This window comes from Bombus flavifrons, chromosome 8, assembly GCF_040668555.2.
Source record: "Bombus flavifrons isolate JBK064 chromosome 8, iyBomFlav1_principal, whole genome shotgun sequence".
Taxonomy (NCBI): Eukaryota; Metazoa; Arthropoda; class Insecta; order Hymenoptera; family Apidae; genus Bombus; species Bombus flavifrons.
This window is the reverse complement of record NC_138449.1, coordinates 10,622,617-10,645,039: the sequence shown is the minus strand read 5'-3', so window position 1 is coordinate 10,645,039 and position 22,423 is coordinate 10,622,617. Positions and strand designations below refer to the sequence as shown.

The 22,423-nt window shown below is 44.9% G+C and overlaps 1 protein-coding gene across 3 annotated transcripts in view; it reads right to left on the bottom strand.

Moving 5' to 3' along the window:
- Positions 1 to 1,849: 1,849 nt before the first annotated feature.
- LOC138182279 (thrombospondin type-1 domain-containing protein 4) overlaps positions 1,850 to 22,423 on the bottom strand; it is a 39,742-nt gene continuing 19,168 nt past the window's right edge. For 2 of the 3 annotated variants that reach the window (XM_069117949.1, XM_069117951.1), the window contains exons 3-18: positions 11,225 to 11,376; positions 10,118 to 10,220; positions 8,498 to 8,600; positions 7,942 to 8,114; positions 7,345 to 7,549; positions 7,076 to 7,242; positions 6,800 to 6,893; positions 6,623 to 6,695; positions 6,299 to 6,507; positions 5,410 to 5,542; positions 5,079 to 5,328; positions 4,718 to 4,894; positions 4,476 to 4,640; positions 4,168 to 4,344; positions 3,881 to 4,046; positions 1,850 to 3,798 (exon numbers count right to left, since the gene is read on the bottom strand). In XM_069117949.1, coding sequence (XP_068974050.1) covers positions 3,680 to 3,798; positions 3,881 to 4,046; positions 4,168 to 4,344; positions 4,476 to 4,640; positions 4,718 to 4,894; positions 5,079 to 5,328; positions 5,410 to 5,542; positions 6,299 to 6,507; positions 6,623 to 6,695; positions 6,800 to 6,893; positions 7,076 to 7,242; positions 7,345 to 7,549; positions 7,942 to 8,114; positions 8,498 to 8,600; positions 10,118 to 10,220; positions 11,225 to 11,376 — 2,466 coding nt within the window. In that variant the 3' untranslated portion in view covers positions 1,850 to 3,679. Of the gene's footprint in view, positions 3,799 to 3,880; positions 4,047 to 4,167; positions 4,345 to 4,475; positions 4,641 to 4,717; positions 4,895 to 5,078; positions 5,329 to 5,409; positions 5,543 to 6,298; positions 6,508 to 6,622; positions 6,696 to 6,799; positions 6,894 to 7,075; positions 7,243 to 7,344; positions 7,550 to 7,941; positions 8,115 to 8,497; positions 8,601 to 10,117; positions 10,221 to 11,224; positions 11,377 to 13,741; positions 13,818 to 22,423 lie in introns of all 3 variants that reach the window. The other variant, XM_069117948.1, reaches the window with a different exon arrangement.

Below are 22,423 nucleotides of genomic sequence, written 5' to 3'. Positions count from 1 at the left end.
GATGATTCACGATTGCGCATGAAAACCACTGATATAATTCTTATCGTGACAGCTTGTTTGCTGATATTGTTTCAAAAAATCGGATTTTCATAGTTTTATCTTTTCTTTCTTTTTATTGAACAAACACAAAATCTTGTTTGCCAACACAGGAATAATATATTTCCGAAAAATTGAGATTCGGTTAATAACAATTACGCGAAGAATGTATCTTATTTGCTAGACATTTCAGACAAACTTTTCAATTCGGTTACCAATCTGATTCGGTATTTTCGTAAAGTATAAGCTCGATTTTTAATATTTTGTCATTTCGGATTTTCAAGGTCCTTTTGAGCAACGTCAGGTGTATAATATACATGTATCCGATTATTGGGAATAATATCCGAAATTACATCCACGTTTAAACACGTAACATCCATGTACGATGTACACTGTACAACATTGAATTTTGCCGATCAGTCTATACTCTCCATTTTTCCTTTACACATCTCTACAACAGATACAATGATAAACCATCGGGAAGAAGTTTCCATAAAATTGCCCCTCCGACTGTTTTAACAATAGTGATAAATGTACTCGACGTAATAGATATTGTTCTCAATAGGCTTTAGTAAAGATTTAAAACATTAAGAATTAGGGGGTTAAAATTGATGAAAACTTCTCATGTTATAGACAATGTTCTTTGAATATCATAGAATACACATTTACGATGAGGAACTGGCGCTCGGTCCGCGGCAGTTCCTTACACCGACAAACCATTGTTAATTATTCTTCGTTGTACTTCACTCCTGCAAGAGACTACGATTATATCACAGTCTTTGACGAGGTCACATTTGCTGGCGAGCTCTATACGTCTCGAGCGAATGTGATAATACAATAAACATACCTTTATTTACTGAAAGGTGATCGAAAGTAGACGCAAAATATCGCGAGATGGAAAATGAATCACAGCTTAGATTTCTACGTTTACTTTCATAGATCCAAGTGTACTTTTGGTTAAAGCAATCGCGTAAGAAAATATATATATATGTATATATTTGAAAAATCTACTAGAAGGAAATGTAAAAACAGCCTTTCGAAAATGAATTTTAACTACGCTGCTATCCTATTAATCCAACGATCCTTCGATAGCTAGAATCGGTTTCGATTTGTGCAAGTGATCGTTTCTAAGTGTAGAGACAAACGTAATGCTCGTGTGAGTACGTTACATGGTGAAATGTATACACCGCTTGTATCTCTACGAAACGCATGCCCACATCGTAAGGTACTTGAAACTTTTTATTTTTTTTCAATGTTGCTCGACTACTCCTTTTCTATTCCTATCCTTGCAACACAAGTCAGCACTTGCTGGCCATTTAAATAACATACCGTAGGTAGGGAGATGCCCTTCGCCGAGACACGTACATTTACCATTCATGGTGCGCGTCACAGCCATAAATATTAATACTCAAATAGTAAACGGGATACGGTACAGTTATAGGTATACAGATCTACTGTAAGAGCTGACGTTCGGTTGAGCAAGTTTTCTCCAATCTGGCACGAAAGTCATTACCAACCATGTAATTAGATGCGTTTTGTTGAATCGGTAATAAGTCTGTAATTAGACCTTGCGGAACTGTTTCGTACACGCATGCAGTACACGTATTTCGGATCGGTAGCTACAACGTGCGTATAACAAACGAAGACTAGCAAATGAACAAAAAGAAGAAAAAGAAAAAAGGAAATGGAAAGTAAAATGGAAAAGAACCGAACGAACGAGAAGAATAGAAAATTCTACCTCGTCTAAAATAATTCGGGTAATCGACACTTACCTGTGAATCAGCCTGTGTCGGTGTAAATTAAATAAACGATACAAGGAAAAACGGAAAGTTTATTGAAACGAATTGCAACAGAAATTAGAACAGCTTCTCGAGAGACACAAAGCGGGCTCGGAGTATGGTACGGTGTCCGCAGATTTCCTTGATGTTGAGAAGGCAAACCGGAATGCGATTTAATTGACACTGAGAATTGATTGCCCACGCAGTTTTCACGAGGTTTCCGTTAATCGTTTGAAAACGTTACCTACTTAAGATTAACTCAACGTTCATATATCTTATAAAGGTGTTTGTACGCGCGATTAATTCATCGATTAATAATACGTCGAAAACCTCTCGCGACTTCTACCAGGGACGACGAAAATTAAATTCGATTCTACGTATACAGTATACCAGTGACTTTATACTTTCTACACAGAGACAAGCGTATATTTGATTCAATACCATTGCTATAGTTAATATCCTACGACTATGCTCGCATATTAAGAACAGGCGAATCAGTTGACATCGACCACATAGAACGACGAATACACGAACGTCTTGATACTTTTTCGTGGTTAGCCCGAGGTGAAATATTTTCCTAGAGATCGAACGCGTTTCTCGAACTCGTTCCTCGAGACAGGAACGTTAACGAGGGGAAAGGATGTCGACGTGCTTCCGGTTCGGAGTTGCCGTGCTGTCCTTGTCGCGGATGAATTTGTTAATAAGTCGGGTTCGTAAATCAAAATCGCCAGATTCATTCGATTCGATATGTTAATTAAATGCTCAGATAACAGAAATTACCCGCGGCCTGCATCCATCGTGGTACAAATAGTCTATACGGGCACATAAATAAAGTTTTGCAACTAATACAGCCTACCTATCGTAGTACATCGAGAGCACATGCAGTCGTATCGATCGACACGTTTTGCTTCTTCTTTTCGCGGAGACACCGCAGGCAGCTCGTGTACTCGCTCGGAGCTCGTTTCGTTTCGCGTGTCCACGCACGCTTGTCCAGGCACAAGCTCGCAGGTTTACCTAAATGGATACATGGGCGTACAGGTTTCACGTGGAACGCGCATGCAAATGGGACCGCAACTCATCCAGGGGCGTAACAATGATAATCCCTCGTTCCTTGCCGACGATCGAGCGTATTTATCGGTCCCTACTAAATCTACGGTATCGCAGGATTTCGGAAAAATTCGATAGCAACTTCCCCCGTCCATAGCCTTTATCGATGCTCACATGCTTTTGCTTTAGAAACGTTTGCTTCGCTCTCGTTCTAAACGCACGACTCGAGATTTCGAAGTCGAATTATCGGTGTCATCGGTCTTGGTCGAACACGGCGGAATTGGAGTGCGGGGCCAAGATCGATGCATTGACAAAATTACGCCCCTGCAGCTGGCTGTTCACGCGGTCACACTGAGAGATATCTACACACGCAACACACGTGCATACATGCCGTACGATACGAGTTTCTGGTGCACAGACGCATCATGCTGTCTGGCGTTCCATTTACAAACGCCCTCGGCACTCCTTTATTCTCCAACGACTAGTTGATTCTTCTGTACTAGCGAATTTTCACCTATTTTCTGCATTTTTACGGGCAATTAAATAATCGTTCTTCCTCAACGTGCCGCGTCGGAATAAGATAACAGAAGGAATAAAGTTACGCGGGGTTAGCTTGTTATCGCGTTAAATAAAATTATACATGTAATAGGGTCGTTCCTTTGTCACAGTCTTATTGGTCGCTAAAATCCCCCGTTCAAGTTTCCCCGTTTACATTTAGCTAAGGGAGGAAAGCAACGAGTTTAATCGAACACAAAACGGCCGCGACCATGGTGGGGTGGACCTGCCTGAAACGGTGGCTTGTTCTCGCCGCTGAACGACTATTCACGACACCGACAGCACGAATACTTGTAGTACTTGATGCGGCACAGACCGTTCTTCATGACCAACGCACAATTTGGATGCTTGTCGACGCACTCCGACGACGCCTCGTAAGCTTCTGAAATTGTCAACAATTTATGGATTCGTTAACACACGTTGCAATACGAACCGAATGAAATACGAAGGACCAAAAAGCTTACTTTTCGGTGGTTTGCTCGACGACGAAGGATCCTTTTTACACGGATCCAAACTGCACTGCTGGTGGCCGCTAGGTTTCGCAACATCCTCGCAATTCGAGTTGCTGACACCCTCGAGAATACAACGAACCAGTCTGGTTTGCACTCCGGTGCCGCATGTCACCGAGCACTGAAAAACCGTGTTGGTATTTATATCCATATTTATATGGGTATTTATATCGCAAAGTCAAAAAGTCACGGTGGTCGAGCGATCGTAAATCTACGCGCCCGACTCGACTCTGGCGATTTACCTTCGACCAGTTCGAGGTGAACCATGTCGGTGTACACGCGCTCGCTCTGCATACTTGTTCGTTTGCTGGCCTCGAACCGTTGCAATTGCTCGCCGGCGACACGACTAATTCTTTGTTCGTCCTTGCAACGCAAAGAACTTCTCGATACTGGACACCCACTCCGCAAGACACGGAACACTGAAACCATATTTGTCGATGCATGTTCAATCGAGACGATAGCAACTGATACGGTGGCGTCGTTTTGTCATCACCAAAGATCCGACGACGAGCCACGAGAGCTACTCTGTGTTTGGTTATCTGTTACTAACGAGTGACCATGGTCCGGTGAACCATTTCGCGCTATCGCAGTTCGATTCTCTTCCGAAACATTGTCTCTCTGTTTCCGGCCTCTCTTTGGGATTGCAGAACAGCTCGCTACCATCGGCACAGGCCACTTGCCTCGTTTCCACTCCGCTACCACATTCTGCCGAGCACTGAATCAAAGATAAAGAGACGCGTTCGGTGGATATCCCGTGTCTTACAATCCTTCCTTTTCGATTATTGATTTTACCTTGGACGACCATTCCGAGTAGAGCCAAGGAGCACTGTGCTCGATCCCGGTGCGCATACAAGGCGCGGATTCGCAGATTTTCTGAGAGTCGGGTTTGTTGAACGCGGAACAGGCATCCCCCGACGTGATGCATGTCACCGTTCTGTTACGAATTCCCGTTCCACAAGTTGTCGAGCACTGAAATCGTAAAAGCCCGCTGAAACCGTGTCAGCCGTTCGAGTACAAAATGCATTTCGCTTAACCGTTGCATTAGCCGGGCTTCGGGCCACTTTTCTAAGCGAAAGGAAGCGGCAAAGCTACTTTACAAGGAGCGCTCTATCTGTATCGAAGGGGAAAAAACAAGAAAAAAGGAACGACATACTGGGCCCCAGGCGCCGACGTCCCATCTGGGTGTGTCGTGCTGAGAGTGCATGTGCCTCAATTCCGGACCGTTCGTGCAAGCCGGTTTCGTACAGGTTTCCACGCTTCTAAGGTCAGGCGGTTGTACGCACGCACCGGCTGCCACTCGCATCGTCAAATTCGCATTTAGTTCCTGTACGCACTCCAATTTCCGACTCCTTGTCCCGATGCCGCAGCTGACCGAACATTCGCCCCACGGCTCGGCCCTCCACCTGTAACCACGTACAGTTCGTTTGCAAATTTGACGCGCGAGATCAATTTTGCAGGCGAATTACCATAAGAAAGCGAATTACCTAGGCGGACAGGGGTTGTCGTTGCAACGCAACGGGGGCGGTTGTTGCGGTTTTTCCACGCTACGACAACGTTTGTCGTTCACGATCATCTGTCTGTTCTCGCGGAAGCACTTGAAGATCGCCGTCTGAACGCCTAGAAACGGAAGTGGCATTTTAACGCTATCTTCGTTTCTTTTTACGATTTTCCTTCGAACGTAATTCTTCCGGTCGTGTGATCTTCGCCGAGATCGCAACTTGCTCGAAAGGATCGAAGGGTCGCGCGGTATTCGAGGCCAGTTATCGTCGTTGTCGAGAATGGAAATTAAGAAAGGGTCCGTGACAGCTGTCTCGACGTTATCTCGGACTCGCCCGTATGAGCCGTCAGTCTAAATGAAAAAAATCTCGGTGGTCCTGGCTTCGCGATGCGGCATCGGACACGGTCGCGTGTAAACGTTCCGACGTCAAAGAGAGAGAGAACGGAGAGCCGACCGCTGGAAAATAATAACGCGAACGTTGGTCACGGATGTGGGGCTTCCTGCTAATAAATTTCATGAATTGGATGGCACTTCCGCGATGGCGATGAGCGAATCGAGCGTTGTAATCTCACGGCCCTCCGAACTCCGGCGATAATACCGAAACGAACGAGTCTCGGTCGACTTCCCACGCGCGTCTCGATTAGTCGAGCTGCTTGTTCGTTCCTAAAGCTCGTTTTAATTGTCTACGCGCTTTTTTCCTAATTGCCCGTTTAATTACCGTGTCCGAAAAATCGAGCTCGTGACCCCATCACCAGTTGAGACATTGATACAGATTAGAATCGTGTGGGAAGCGTTGGAACTTCGATTATGTGCAACATCTTCTTTCGTTATTCGTCTTACGAAATAAACGACGAAGAAATTGAGAAATCTCATACCTCCTCCGCATTCCTTGGAGCAAGGAGTCACTCCGAACATCTTCCAAGAGAATCGCAGACGTTTCTTCTTTTTGTTCTTCGATTTTGGCTGATCCCCGGCCATCACCGTGGTAGGCGAATGCCTCATCTCTTCCTTCCGTCCTTTCTCGCGAGCCCGTGCTCGATCTTGATTATGACTGGTCGGTGATAAATCTGCTTTTTGATTGGATCTGAAAAGGCGAAAGTGCTGTCTACCTTGACGTACGAATCGTTTCGTTCAACTAATTCGAATAATCGATCTTCATAAAACAAATTTAACAGGTGTAAATATTTGCGAATATTTACATTCTAGAGACCGGAAAGGTTGGCCGGATGCGAGCATCCGAATCGGGGATTTCGTTGCCGCGATCGATGGATCCTGCGAAAAGGGCAAGATACCAAATCATTCAAAGATCATTCTGTGTTTCGCCCAAAGTCAGTTACATAAAGGTATCGTCCTGAAAACCTTCCTCGATGAATTACCTATCGGAAAGAACGGCGGTGCTATCACTGGCTTTCCATTGAACGGCATCATGTATTTGTAAAGCACTCCAGGGTTCATTTCCTGCGCCAGAATCTGGAGAAGCGATTTAAAAGTACAATACTCGCGACATCGACGTATGACATCGCGGTTAAAGTACAATATCAAGTCGAGAAACGATCCTCGATGGAAAAGAAGAAAAAAAAAAGAAAAAAAATAGATGGTCGATCCAATAAATTCGAACGAGTGAGATATCAGAGACTTCTTTATGGGCGTACCTCTAAATGCAAAGAATCGTTCAGTGGCCCGGTTGCCAAGATACACTCCATGCGGTTTTTGTCACCCCTCTGGTATGTTAATGTCGTGCCAGCCGCTTTATAAGTGCCGCTTGGACTGTAAGCCAAGGGTCCGTTCAGGATGTAACTACCGTTGCTGTCTTTCAACGCTAACACATCGGATTATTCGTTAACAAAGCATGGAAGGAAAGAGGCATTGCTTTCATAACCCTAAATAAACGCGGTTTCGAGCGTGTTTTTTCATGAAATACCTAAGAAGTTACTACTGAAACGTAGTTCCGAGATGTTGAGAGACATGGCGCCTTTCGGGATGGTGGTTACGGGTTGATGACCCCTCGGCAGGATTGGTTCCATAAAAATACCCTCGTACAGTCTACAACCTTTACCCTGACCACCGCAGACACCACAAGCGTCCATCGTAACGCCGGAACCTACCACACCGTCGCAACCCACGGACTGTGAAAAAAAGAAAGAGTAAAAATATACAAGCACTTGAAAATGGACTTGTGTTTTATACCGTGAGCGTAACACGACGTTTCAACGATAACATAAGGGATTAATGGGCTGAAACAATTCGAAAATTAGCGTGAAACGATATACCATCGAACAACGGGAAGCAACACAACGCGAAACAACGTCGGACAGAAGAGAGGGAGAGAAAAAACTAGCGGAACGAACAAAGGGGACACGGTTAACTAGTCGCGTCGCCATCAAATTGGGTGTAATTAAAAAAATGCAAAGGGAAAGAAAAAAACGTCGCGCGCCGATTTGGACGATCGCATCGACGAGGAATCACGATTAATTTCCCGTCGTGACGTGGAGGAATACTTTGGCTTGACTCATCGTACCTTGCATTGTCCGGCGACACAGAGCCATCGGTCTGTGCGTTCCATAGAAATTCCGGTATTATGTCCACGAAGATTCGGAGCGTCGCAGGGTGCGCCGTCCATTACTGCCGGTTCAAGCGTTGCATAAAAACGCTCGCCAACGGCGCGGCAATTGAGCGCGCAAGAATTCGGTACTGGTCAACAGTAATAACAGTTTAAAAAAAAAGAGACACTGGATCCTTTTGAAGGAACGACTCGTGAAACGTTCAATTACGCGAGAAAAATTTATAACGGACGAGTAGTTAGAGAAAAAAATTGAAATTACACGGAGCAATTTTTATAATGTTATTTCTACGTTAGTCATCATTTTCTTGTTTTAACTCCGCCGCAGATTCGAAAAGAATTTAAAGTAAGTTATCTCGATGATTTTATTTCGGTCATCCCGTACAAGAAATGCCAAACGCTGTACAAAGCTGACTTGAAACAGACGCGTTCGAAGCGTACCAAGGTAAGTACAATACAACGTCGTGCTTTAACACTAAATTGTCGACAAAATGGCAAGACGACTTTAGCTTACCGTCCAAGAATGGAACCCAATCGTAGCTCTCGCCCTTGTAGTTTCTTCCGTTGTACTTGGCACATTGTTCGGCCCGCAAATCCTCCGGGAAGTTCGGGCATTTCTGTTGCAAGCAATGGCTTAATTAAACTCCAGGTAATTAACGATCGATCGTTGGGAAAGTTGTTACGTTGTCACTTCGGGCGTCTGACGACCTCCGGCTCGATCGAAATACGAGAGAATTTTTTCCGGACAATGAGAAAACATCGAGGAATTTTTTGCGCTACGAAACGTAACACGAGAACAGAAGCCGTCCGAATTTCTTTAAATTTCCACCCAATTCCATGCATTTATAATGGATTTCAGTGGCTTCAAAAAGGAGCCGCGCACTCGGAACGAATACACTGAAACGAGAATACCGACGCGTACGTAGAGGAGAAGCGTAACCCTGGTAATTTCCGGGTGGAAGATTAATTACCGGCCAGTAAAACCGTGAATAGTCTCGCATGTTTGTAAACCACCGTTTCCGAGGTAAATCTAGCCGAGTCGTGGCGCCGTAGCGAAAAAAGAGACAAGTGGTTAACATGCAAAGTTTTTAATTGCAATGCCGCGTTTACGCGCAGAAAATTAACTAGCATGCGTTCAGTCGGCAACAAGCCGTAAAAAATTTGTCTGCTTCGAAACAAGATCTCTCGGAGTAAGCAATTAAAATTTACGCTCGTCACAAGGATGGATTCATTGTCGACTACGAGTATCGTGTCTAGATCAGTCGACGAGCGATCGATTCCGACGGTGAATTTTCAATTTTTCATTCAAATTCATTTTCGTTCGAGACCCTTTGAATCCCACGAACGTACGTGCACGCGCAATTTCAAAGCAATTCCATTCGATCGCATATTCGAAATGATCAACGATTCGTCGATTCGAAACGCTTTGAAATCAAACCGGAAGTATTGATTTCACGAACGTGAGTCTTTATTATACACATATACGTAGGTATAATAGTCACAGGTATCTTTATATCCACGAAGGCCTAATTATCGCTGGCGAGTACCTGGACAGAGGCCAAAGTCGTCCATTACCAACGAGTCTTTAACTCCGCAGGTGGTGATTATTCTTATGAATTTTAAACAACACCGGTGTACTTGGCTTAGCTAGCCATATAAATTGCCATCGTGGGTATCCTTAATTGGCCTCTGCGATGATTTGTTCGCGACTCGTGACGTACCGTCGAAAAGAAACCCTCCAGCGATCTTCGATATGCATCTGTTCTCTATGCCTGCCTACGACCCCATGATAGATGCACTTACATACTCGCGCTCACTGTGTAAATGCAGCTCTTCCTTGTGTTGAAACCTTCTAACGATCCTTCTAACGAGTTGTGCGCGCTCCACGCAAAATTCAAGTGGCCACGGAGATGTGCCGTTTTTTACGATCATTAGATAAAAAGAAGCACAAGTCGACGATCGTTTCTGGTTATTCGTTATTTTACTGCGAGTTCTGCTTATTAATAACCCCGCTGTTAACCGAAAAAGTTCACCACGCACGGAGTCATTGAAATACAAACGTTAATTTATCACGCGTCTAGACAGGACGCAAAGGCGTAAACATCGATTCACATTACGTGTCGCGTTGATTTACCTGCGTGTTGCACGTGTGGTAACGCTTGTATGTACCGATGCAAATGGGCCGCGAGTTGCTCGTGCCATTCTCCGAGATAATGCTCCGCTTCCTTAACAGTCGCCTGAAACAAATCGGTCGCATTACTCTTACCTATCGACCAACGATTTATCTTTGCTTTCCGTACACCATTTTCGCGATCTTTAACGCGTTTCATGTTCAACGTACTTTTCGGTTAGAAGGCAGCAAGAGTGTATACATCAAACAGTGCACGTACGTGCATCGCATTAACGTTGCCTATTTCAGTCCCGTTTTTTATCGTCACGTAAAATTTATTCCACTTGAAGCGTGTATTTTTCTTTTTCTTTTTAACGGATGAAAGACGTTTATTAATATGTTATTTTTTTCTTTTCTTATCTAAAAACAATTACGGAACACATAGAAGAATAAAACGCACAGACTTTAAACGTAAGACAGGGGAGAGTCAAAGAGTTTTTCGTTTATTACCGTTGACTGACGGGGAAAAATACTTTAACGGTACAACAGGTCTTAAACTATTTTATCGCCGGTCGAGAAACTCACGGGTCCATCGATAAATCCTGCGCAAAGTCACGTAACCGCGCAGGTAGCGTTACAGAGGTGTAAATGTCAGCGACGATAACACGTTTCGGGGCCGCTCGCGCGACTCGTCGGCATGCCAGCGTGTAATCTTCCTCTGCTACCGATCTGCAATTTGCTCGACACTCGGTGCTCTTCGCTCGTATACTCCAAGTGCTACGAACGTGTCAAGCTTCGGAATATCGAGCTCGCAGAGACCGATCGATTCAAGGCCAGAGAGATCTCGCGGAAGGAAACGGCAACGTCTGTGATTCTCGTATGGCTAAGATTAGGTGTTTCTTGGACCGTTTCGCGAAGTCATGGAACAGTTGCTCACGATCTTGGGTCGCGCGAAACGTTAACGGTATCGCGAAACCTGTGATTATCGTCGAAGCTGATACCAAAGCGCACGATTCCCTGCTTTGCGATCGATTATTTAACCACGTTCCATACATCGCGTTCTGTTTGAGAGTAATTCGTACGAAAAGCGCAGCAACTTCGATGTCGCTTAAGAAAATATATTTTACTTACTGATATGGCACGCATTCGCGAGACTGCGACTGAATACCCGTGCCACAGGTCCGTGAACACTCGCTCCAAGCACTCCACGGTCCCCAGGTTCCTCTTATACGATTATCTCGACCAAGATTGAATTGAGTCTTCTCCCGTAGCATGTGATAGACCTGGAAAAGATTTGAACGCGTTTGTCACCGTTGTGTCTCGACTGGTCGATGCCTCGTCGATTTTCAATCGCGACGATTCACGGCTGGCATCGAATTACTCGTCAAAGCTTTGACGCAGACCCTCATTATGCAGCGCAGTCATTATTCATCGTCTCGTGTGCGAGGAATTTGAGACGTTATGTAATCACGCGCGGGCCGCGATATAATTAATTTTATTGGAAGCACCTTCGGATTAATCAATCAAAGGGTGGCGAACGAAATTGCCTGATAATCAAACGGCAGGTCCTCGCGTTGTAATCCAGTCGCGTTAATTACAACGGAGCGGAAGGAGGAGGGAGAGACAGTAACTCTGCAACGACGAGATCCGAACTGTTTGTTCAGTAATTAATATCGGTACTTCTACGATTCAGATCACCCGCGAGGCCGTAATTAATTGAAAGACGGATCCGTGGCGCCCGTCAATATTGGCACGCAGATGTAAAATCCGCTGGTGTTCGTAACCGAGCATATCGCGGAATACGTCATTCGTTGTTCACTGAAAACCGCCATTACGCGAAAAGATCCGTTATGGAAATTGTACTAAAGGAAAATTAGAACGATACGTCTCGGCCTCTAATCGCGTTGAAATTTCGAAATTAGCTTTCTAAGGTTAACGACGCACCGTTTCGCGGTAAAGAATGCGAATTTAATGGCATCTCTAATAACGCGTTGTGAATTGTTGGCGAGCCGCGATTGGTTTCAGCGCGAGCCCCGCCTCAATTCAAAATTCGAGCAGCTTTCAAAAAGTCGTTAACCCGTTAAAACGAAGTAATACTTGCTTGATGACCGACATTAACTCCGGCACGTTAATCGCGCCGCGCATGAACTTGCTTCGTACACATGCGCAGAAATATGCGTATATATGGAGAGGAGGAAATGCGAAAATACTCGACAAAGGGGTAACAGGGGGGAGGGCTGGAACGGTCGGCATCGCGCAACGGCCTGAATAATGGAGCCGCGTTTCAAGAGTCTTTCCACGATGAACGATCTTAATCTCATTGTCCCGGGAGCTTTCAAAGGGATCCTTACGGGCGTAACGAACGTCTTTACGACGGATAAGAAGCTCGTATTACGGCAACGTTTCATAAGAAGAGAGTTATAGATAGACGGCGGCTGCCTCTTTAAAAATTCGCCGAAATTTTCAGAATTATTTGGAACAGATTACCATCCCGAAGAAAGTCTCTCGACTTCGTTCGCGAAACGAATATCAAGAGACAGAGAGAGAGAGAGAGAGAGACTCGCGTGAGGAGAATACCTCCTCTTCCCGGTAGGTACCTCTGATACGATAGAAAGCTATAAGGTCGCGCTTGTTAGCGAAGAACGATTGAAATTGGCCGGTCGACCAATCATTACGATTAACTGGAACGATCGTTCAAAGTATGTAAGTTTAATCAACGATAAGCGCCGTTATCCCGGTTGCTCCGGGTTCAACAGGTTGCCACCAAATTGTCGGCATTCTATGCCGGTTAACTAGATCGATTGAAAAATTTTACAGATTAGGCTCGATGTACACAAAGGTGTGTGCTTTACAACGTAGACTGCGCGTGTAGAACTAACGCGGAGTACAATCGTGTATCGCCGTGCTCGTTAAAAACGACCGCGAACCGTCGTAAAGAAACGGCGGATTGCGCGAGAGCGTTAACTGAGAACATCCAGTGTTTTTCTTTTTTTTTTTTTTTTTAATGTAATCTTCACGACCAACCGTGATGATCTCGAGGCCAAGAACGATATTGCAATATTTTCCAAAACAAACGATCCATTTAAACGACCAGAAGAAGTGGATGTAACAAGAAACGCGATGTCATTGCGAGAGCTGTGTACACCAGAGTGTTAGCGTTTCACGCTCATCGTTCGCCCGGCCTTGAGGATGCAGCCAGCTCGAGTGTAATTTAGGAAGTTCCTCCAGTGTCAATTAATTATCCTCTTCGTGCCACCCAGAATAACGTCTACGTAATTGCTTATTAATTCCGGTAAGTGGATTAAATTAATATTCACCGACGAACCGTACGTTCGAGATAAAATATCTTAATGAACGAGATAGCTATGATAACGTTATTATGGCAGTAAGTTAAACGGCAAGGAGTTATGTATTAAATTATCCTCAAAATCCAACTTGGACGAGCTGCTTTACTTAATGAACATATTCCGAAGGAGATCACCTTTCGCGTATCCATGTCAAAATTAAAATACCTTCCACATCTTTTGTAAGTCGTAACAGATGTAATCGGAGCTTCCGAGAATTACATCCTTTTCGAATTACAAGGGTCCAAAGTCGACGGATCGAGTAACCGATACTACATCTTAATCAAGCATAATGGAAAGTTACCTCGATGGGATACTTGTCGGGCACGTGGGTAGAGGAGACACTGGCCGCAGTCAGCATTGTCAAAGCTAGAATCGATCTGAAACAGAGATTGCAAAGATGCCTTAATTAATCCGACGTAATGGAATGCAATTTGTTATCGTCGTTGTCAATCTAGAAGCGGTTTGCACGAACGGTCGGCGACTGTTGAACCGAGCCAATTATCCCCTTATCGCGTAAAATATCTATCTTTCAGCTGGCTTCAACGGGTTAGATATTTCAAGAATGTGATAATCTTCCTCGGATGAGTAACGTTGCATAGTATGACGATGTAAAACACTGCCTGTCTGAGGGACTGGATAATTCTGCTTGTACATCGCCGAGACTCGTTAATGCATTCGTCCCCTGTAAATCATTTACCAACGAGGAAAAAGGCAAAAAAAAAAAAACAGAAACTAAAGGATCGCGACAAGGATTAATGGTATCGATACGAATAGATGGTGTTTAGATTGAATACCGAACAAACGAACGTGTCTTGCTTCCGAATCGAAACTCGCGATTAATCGAATGTACCCCGCTGATTTATCCATCGCGATTCCAGATTAATAACGACTGGCCAGTAATTTCGTGCAGATGCTGCGCTTGCATATTTAGAAACACGATCAAGGATCGTACGATTACCATGAATTTTACGATATTAAAGTTCAAACAGAATTAAACTGCTCTAAATAGCGATGAAAATCGCTACGAGAATCCTCCCCTCTCTCGGGCTATGGCGTTTTTAGAGCGATTTCACGCGAAACGAATAGCCAAGCATGTGTTCTCCATCATCCACTTCGTTCCTACGGCGGATAATCGCCGTCATAGATTTCAAAAGTTCTCGATTTTCACGGCACAAATGGCGTGCATGCATCTAGGATGCGAAGCGTATAGTACCGCAGCGGCCAGGCGCCAGTTCGTTTTGCCATGGTAATTATTAAAACTGCACCGGGGATGCATCTACCGATCGGGTAGGAGAAATAGACGAGGAAATTGAAGAAGAAGAGGGGATGAATGTGAGACGGAGAGAGAGAGGGAGAAGAATGGAGGAAGGGAGCTAGAGAGGAGCAACGACGCTGGAACAAGTAAACTGTGCCACTAAGCACTAATAACGTTTCACTTGTTGCGTTTTCTTGGAAAGCTTAATTAATCATTACGCCCCTGTGTGGCGGAGGAGGATACTAAAGAGAGAGAAAGAGGGAGTACAAGAGAAGAAGGGTCAGGAGAGTCGGACCGCCCGCAGCCACTGAAGTAGTCGCCTACTCGCGTGCGTGAAACGCACACAGAAAACACGTGTAAACGCACATTACTGCGACGAAATCAGAAAAAGCCGCATCGCGGCTTTCCACGCAATGTTCTTGCGGATCGCGTGTAAGGCTCCGTACATACTGCCCCGTGTAAAGTAGAATAAAATTAATAGTAGTACTCTGGCACGAGGGCCGGTTTGCTACAAGTACCATTTTAAAGATGTAGCATGAAACGAGAAGTGGTCGGCTCGACAGGTGTACAGGAGCTCCATTGATCATCAACGTTAAACGTCGTCCTCGTCTCGTACCAGATAAAGACGAGTGTCCTGTTTCGAGCGAAAACTTTCAAGACTATTTCTCGTCCAGACAGCGTCCATGAGAACGTTGGGACAGTTTTGGATACTACTCGTTTACCTTAACCTTGAGCTTTTAACCGTAGCGAATTACATTGAAGTTCAAAATACTGTCTTAGTAATGATCAAATAGCTCGTACAAGTATTCTATATCGTAAAATGAGAAAAAAATAAGGGACGTTTGAAGTGACGAAATGTGAGAAAACAGGAGGACATAAAAGTATACAGAAGAAAAAGGCAAAGCGAAGCGTGAGAGCAGAATCGAAGAACGTGATTTGCAACAATGAAAAGGTTATCGTATAGATTTACAATTACCAACCGCGCAGCTTTATTGTCTCCCTATTACGACGATCAATTACCTCGTAAACAAACATATATCGCGCTCCCTATCTCCATTAGGTATGATTATTGTGAATTACAGCGATGTAGTTTATTGAATAATAAACGACGACAGAGCTAGACTGTGTGTCTCGGTATGCATAGCGCCTAAGAAAGGGACGTTCACGGTGCACGCAAACGGCGCGATGAAGCATTGCACTTGCCTGGAACTGCTATGGCTAGCCGCTCGAGAGCAATCGTGTCCAGCCGCAACGGCGAACACGTGTTCCTCGCCATTCTTTGTAACGCTAAACAGATCGCAAGATCGTCGTAAAATCGTTGAACCGCTCTGTTTCAAGCTACCCTTCTTGCTTCTCGTTTTCTCGCTTACACAACGAATTTTTCTTCCCGGTAAGAATTATCGCTGTCTTCTCGGTATTATCGGTACAGCGTGTACTTCGTAACCAGACAATCGCCGATCGTCGCCTCGTTTTATATCTTCGAAGATATTTCCAAGATATTCGAGAGAAGTAGAACTTTTCCCTCGAAATCGCACTTATCTGCATTTTCGTGTTTCGCGTACTAATTATCGTCGTAGCGACGCCTCGGCGCAAGATAAATAGGGAGAATAATATCTTGCGTTATTCGAATGACAAAAGGTTCGGCTATATCCGGCGTTGTTCGTGGAAATCGTTGAAATTCTTTGACTCGACGTCTGCCACGGGCTGTCACCTATCGCGCTTGTCCTCGAGCCAAGGATTCTATGCTTGTAACTAGCGCATCAAGAAACGCGCGTGCACTCTTTATTCATCGGTTTTTAGCATTCCTACGCCATTGAAAACAAGACAGACATTGTTTATCGCGGCATGTAACGCACCGACTACAGCGATAGCCAAGTCGTAACGGGTCGTAGATACGACCCTCGACTGTGAGATCTCTCGCTGTAAGGTCGATACGTTCGAAGAAAAAAAGAGAAAAAGTAGGAGATGAAGAAAACAGCTCTGGATTGCGTTGCGAACACACACAGTCTGATTTACGTTCCCAGATCTCGCCGGACGCTTTTGTCGAGGATCTCACGGGAACATGATAATTTATCCGATACTGATATTTTCCCGGAATTTCGCGAATCCGCACGGCTCGCCGAGCAAAATTAATTTTAGCTGGTGCAATGATCCGATAATGATCCCCGCGAGACAACGATTGCGCCCGATTAGCACTCGCTCCTCCCGGAGATATTTCATTGAAACGAGTTAGGGTCAGTGAACACGGGCGGATGATAGGGTGCAAATACCAGATTCAACGTGACAAGTACGTATGATCAGCGACGAACGATAACACGAACTCGATATTTTATCGACCAGCATAGCCAACGAACTTTATCGACGTCTTTTAATATATTCGAGGCCGGTATAATCTGACAAAACTGCTCCCAGTAAACGTCAATGTTTTTGCAATTATAACTTGTACTTTGATATTTTGCGCTGTCGTGATTATGGTATATTTTCATTTTCTACTTGACTGTGATACCTTCGTGTCTTAAACGCTTTGTTCTACGATTCGTTTCTTGGCTGTAATCTATGAAAAGTTATCGCATGATTCAACGTCTGAAAGCCTGTAGAAACCGATCGTTAACGTTTAGTGAAACTTCATTAATCTCGTTGAGGATATCATCAAATAAAAGCATCTCGACCAATAACAATTAGTCGCGATAACAAAGAAACGGCACTCTCTCCAAGGACGACGTATAACTTTCCAATGCTCGGTGGAATTCGTTCGATAAATCGCGGCGTTTCTGCGGGCAAAAGGCGGATAAGAATAACTGACCGGCCTGGCGTCGCGGGAGGCCGGCGAAATCATTTTAACCACGGTGGTCCGAGACGAGGGATTTTCGTCTCCAGCAGGGGGACCAGAGACGATACGTACGCGCCGGACACAAAAAAGAATGACCGTGAAATATGATGCACGATACACGTACAGCATTGTCTCGGTAGGCTGTTGAGCATCTCCGGCGTTAACCGAGGGAAAGGAGCAAGAAGTCGCCCTCGGACAATGGGGGCGTGAGTCTCGAATGGCTCCTCTAATGATACCGGAGCACCTCGATCGAACAGCGTATAAATGCAAGCGTTACTGCAAAGTTCCAGTTTACGCGTACATTACCGCGCACGCTCCGACTTCTTTTTCTTTCTCCTTTTCTTTTTTCTCTCCCTCGCTTTCTCCTTTCCGTTTGTCGTGTTTTTATCGAAAACGAAACAATGGTATCACGAGAATGTGAGAATTTGCCAAGGAAAGTACGACAGGTAGAGAAGCAAGTATCCGAAGATCTTCAACACAGTCTTGTTGTTACCGGTTGAAGCTTCCGGGTATAGGTCGCGTCTTTGATGCGATGTTATTCCGACGTTTCATTTCGCTCAACAAGGGATCATGGAGTCCCTGCGATGCGAACGAAGCTGGCTATACCGCTGGTAAATCGTTGCAGTAATACGTAGACATATGTTATACAGCTTGAAGCCATGTCTTATCGAAATATAGAAGAATACGGTGGAAAAGGAAATGAGAAGGATTAGGTAGGTAGCTGCAAGGAAGGTAGATCTGCACCTGATAAAGCATTATGATTACTCCAGAGGCTAAGACACGTGGAATGTATTCGTTCTCGACGAGAATAATTGGTTTGTCACGAACTGTGGGAATTTTCGATGTTGGCTAGAAGCAGAGGAATTCGTTGCATGTAAAATGGTATAGGTGCGATCGAAACATCGTCGTTACTGTCGCGTTGCTGTGTCAACCAAGAGCGGGGAAATGTTTTGCGACGTTGTTATTGCACTAGAACCCCGTCACCGTCGGTTTCCGATAACCAAGCCGCTGTCACGCTGCAGTTGCCGTTGTTGTCGCCATAAACATTCTACCTCGTTCCTCTCGTTTCTTCTCACGTGTTTCTCTCTCGGTCCCTCCCTCGTGGCGCACTTCTAGCTTTCTACACGTCGTTCTCCGTTCTGCTTGTCTACCGTATTGTCGCGCATTTTTCTCTTGTTCCCCTGATTCATCGTTGTCCCCATCTTTTCTCGCGAGTTCCTCCGCGATGTAAGGCTCTTCCGTCCTCGTAGGCTCGTTCGTCTTCCTCTCGCCTCGTTACATAGTCGGGAACAGCACCGCAGGCGCCTTCCGCGTGTTGATACACGCGAGAAGGGTGGCTGGGAAAATCCTCCGAGCGCCAGCTCTATTTTGAGGAAGATTGCTGTGAACGTGGTGGCGGTTCGAAAAGAAAGCAAATGAGTCGCGGCAGACGTGTACTTTCGACTGCAGGTAGGTAGCAGTTACGGAGATAATTCGTTGCAAAAATTTTCTAACGACTCGTAATTGAGGAAAATCGACTGCAGCATCTCCGCGTACATCGGTGAGAACTGTGTCGTTGTAATTTTCTCCAACGATAGAACTGATTCCCTAGAAATTCCTTACAATTTAGATTTTCTATGGACAGATCGAACAATCGACTTGTAAAGAAATCGAAAAATAGGTGGAGGTCGTCGGTGTTTGATGTAAGAATATCTGATGCTATTCACAGGAAACGAGCTGAAAACGCGCAGATGGCACGCGGGACAATGCTTCTGGTTGAACGGACCTTACCTTGTAACAGTTAACGCATTAATAAGCGTGGAATCAGGTCTTTGATAGTCAGTACAAAAACCGTATCGCCAAACACGTTTCGGCCCTCTCACCTTGACTGCGACGCCACACGAAGGTAATCGGCGTACAGCCACGATCTGTCCGCATTTTTACGGGGCAGTCACATTTACGCGATGATACCAGAGCGGTACGTGCCAAGGCAAATTTAAACAGATGGGAATCGCAACGTACGCGTACGTGGAAGCTGGCTGCTCCTCTTTCAAGGTCCTCCATAACGACCCTGGCGGTCTCCATAAATCGACTGGCTGGTTAAACGAAAGGGCAACGTTCCAAAATTGCTCTGGTTAATTATCCTCGCCTTGGCGACGACCAGCTGAGAAATAAAGCTCAATGTACATCGCGTGAACAACGACGTCTCCCTTTGGCGAATACGCGAGCCATTCGCAGTAAACTCTCCTAATCGATTTATACAACGCGTGTGGTCTTCGTGAAAACGTTGAAACTCACGAATATAACGACGGACTGCTTGGAATTTCGTTGGATATAACGTTTTTATTTTTCATTGCGACGATACGCGTGTTATCGGCATAGCACCTTTGTCCCGGAATCCCTGACGATAACACGTTTTCCGATAAAAATAATTAAATTCAGCACACGCTATCGAAAAATTTCATTGAATTAGCATAGCCCATTCGCCTCTGTAGTACGCTGTCGCGTGTAAATGCAAATACTTCCTCTTCTATGTCCGTTGGTTTATTAGTTTTGTAGCACAGGACAGAATGAAAAGGATATAGAGTGAAAGCATTTCTCGACTCCGATGCGGAACCCACGTTTCAACGATGGTTACCGATCGATGCCGTTTCCTTTTTACGACAGTTCGAACGTGGGCTCCATAATGAGGAGTTGTAACACCGAAGATTCGTGTCACGTTTCTCGTATTGTTCAACTTAATTGTACTTAAAAAGAAAAGTACATATTTAATTATCCTGTCCATTTAGTTACGCCAGTGATGTTAATTTCTTTACATCTTCGTTAAAGTCTCCGGGGGGGGTTGATTCGATATCGCATTCTGATTATCTTTTTCCTCCTTCGCAAACTTATCTACCTTAGAGGATCGACAGACTTTAAAAGCAGAGCTCGACAAATCATTTTTGTGACGTTATAACGCGACGAGTTCACTAAGAAATTCTTTGCTAAGACGTCGGTACATAGAGTCGTGAACTGACAAACGTAAGTGGATGCAGTGGTTGGCCAGTCGTGAACTTTGCGTTCCATCGATCGTTATCGATTCATCCGAACTTTTTGCACAGCGCTAATCAGCCACGAGTTGAATGTTGAGAAGGAATGAAATATAAGAGCACCCCGATTGACCCTTTATAATGCTCGTCTCATTGTCGAGTCTAATCGGATGATCTATGCATGGTTGCCCCCGTCGCGGCGGAATCTTAATTCGATAGCTCTTAGTATTAATAAATCCCTATCGGGAGCTGATCGTTCAACAGTCTTAGAGAACGCGAATTTTCCTGCTTCGATGCCGTGCAATAAATTCTCCTACTAACGAAACTCTGTTATCCGTCTCGAGTGTTGCGTCTTGTTATCGTCCTCGCAGAATCGACACAGCCGTTTCATTCAATCCTCTGTTATAGCGAGTAAGTATATAATACCTTGTAATCCTCTCTAATGAGTTTATTTTTTGAAGACTGAGGAAGCAAAAGTACGGAGAATAATTCTCGAGAGAGGATCAAAGAACAGGCTTGGTCGATCGATCAAAATAAGTTCTAAATAGAAGGTCGCGTCAAGACAGGCTACTGAACAAGAGATTTTCTTTTGACTTGGCCGTACCGTGATCGTTAGTGCGAATCATCCCTTAAGTTCGATAGAGAATTCCAAAACTCATTTAGATATAGCGCCTTTTTCAGCCCGGCACGATAATGCCTATCGTGACATGCCTATAAATACGCACCTCTTGGTGGTGTTATTAATAGAAGCGTGGGAGGATGCGAGAGTGGTACGTGAGACGAATAACGAAGCCACGACATCAACTTTCTCACTTGAGAATGTGCGCCAATGGACCAGGTGTAATCGCGCCTCACTCGACCTCGAATTATCAGCTTCGCGATCTTAAATGTCCTCCGCTTCGTTAACCTACATTCCGCTCCTTTGGCTCGTGAATTCGACATCGAAGCCTTCGTTTCGATTAATTAACGGCAGAAACTACGTACCTCGTGCAATTCCTCGAGCGTGTTACAGAACGAATACCAATGTATTGCGCAATCGTGTTTCAAGAACCTGGTTAGGCTCAAAGCTGTGCTTCGAATTAAGCCGCACGACATTCGTTAAAAGCGAAGACGAGCGAAGTAGAGTTTCAGGCGATAGATAAACACGGGCTACAAATTTCAGGCGCAAATAGGTCACTGTGTTCTCGAAGCAAAGATACGAACGGCGAGATTTTTCGCGCGTACCCAGACCTAACCCAAAGCACGTGTGGTCGCGTGTACAGCGTGCAATTTCGAAGCTTTTCGGTGCACCCTTTCTCCGTTTTCGAAACTTTCATCCATCTTGGTTCCACCTGTGATCCTTTGTATCCCCGTTTCTTCGTTCATCCGTTCAACTCGTTTTCGGTATATTAAGTTTCACGCGAACGCGAGAGCCACGTATGCCCAGTCGTGCGTGCAGTTAACAAGACACGTTGAACGTAGATGAACCATCTTCATCGTAGGTGAATACCGCCCGCAGCCAGTCTGCGCTAACTTTATACCCTCTTCCACCTTCTTGTCTTTTCCGCCTGTTTTTGCCCGCCACTCGCGAACATCCTGTTTTTCTCGATTCGTAGTCAGGTAGTTCGATGCATCGCGAACGTTGTAATGGACTGCGAAATTGCGGTCTGATGAGATCCGGTAAAGAGATTGATCCCTTTTAAATTCCAAGCAACACGGTTCGTGATGTTTGCATAGGTCGGAACAATTCTGGGTTGCTTGGGTTTGTTGTCGTGAAAAGAATTTTCCCAGAGGAACGTACATTATCACGAACAACGTACACGCTCGATAACGAGCGCATTTGTCAATGGCTTTAGAAGACACTCTGTAGATAGTTTTAGAATACACGCTGTATATAGCTTTAGACGTAGG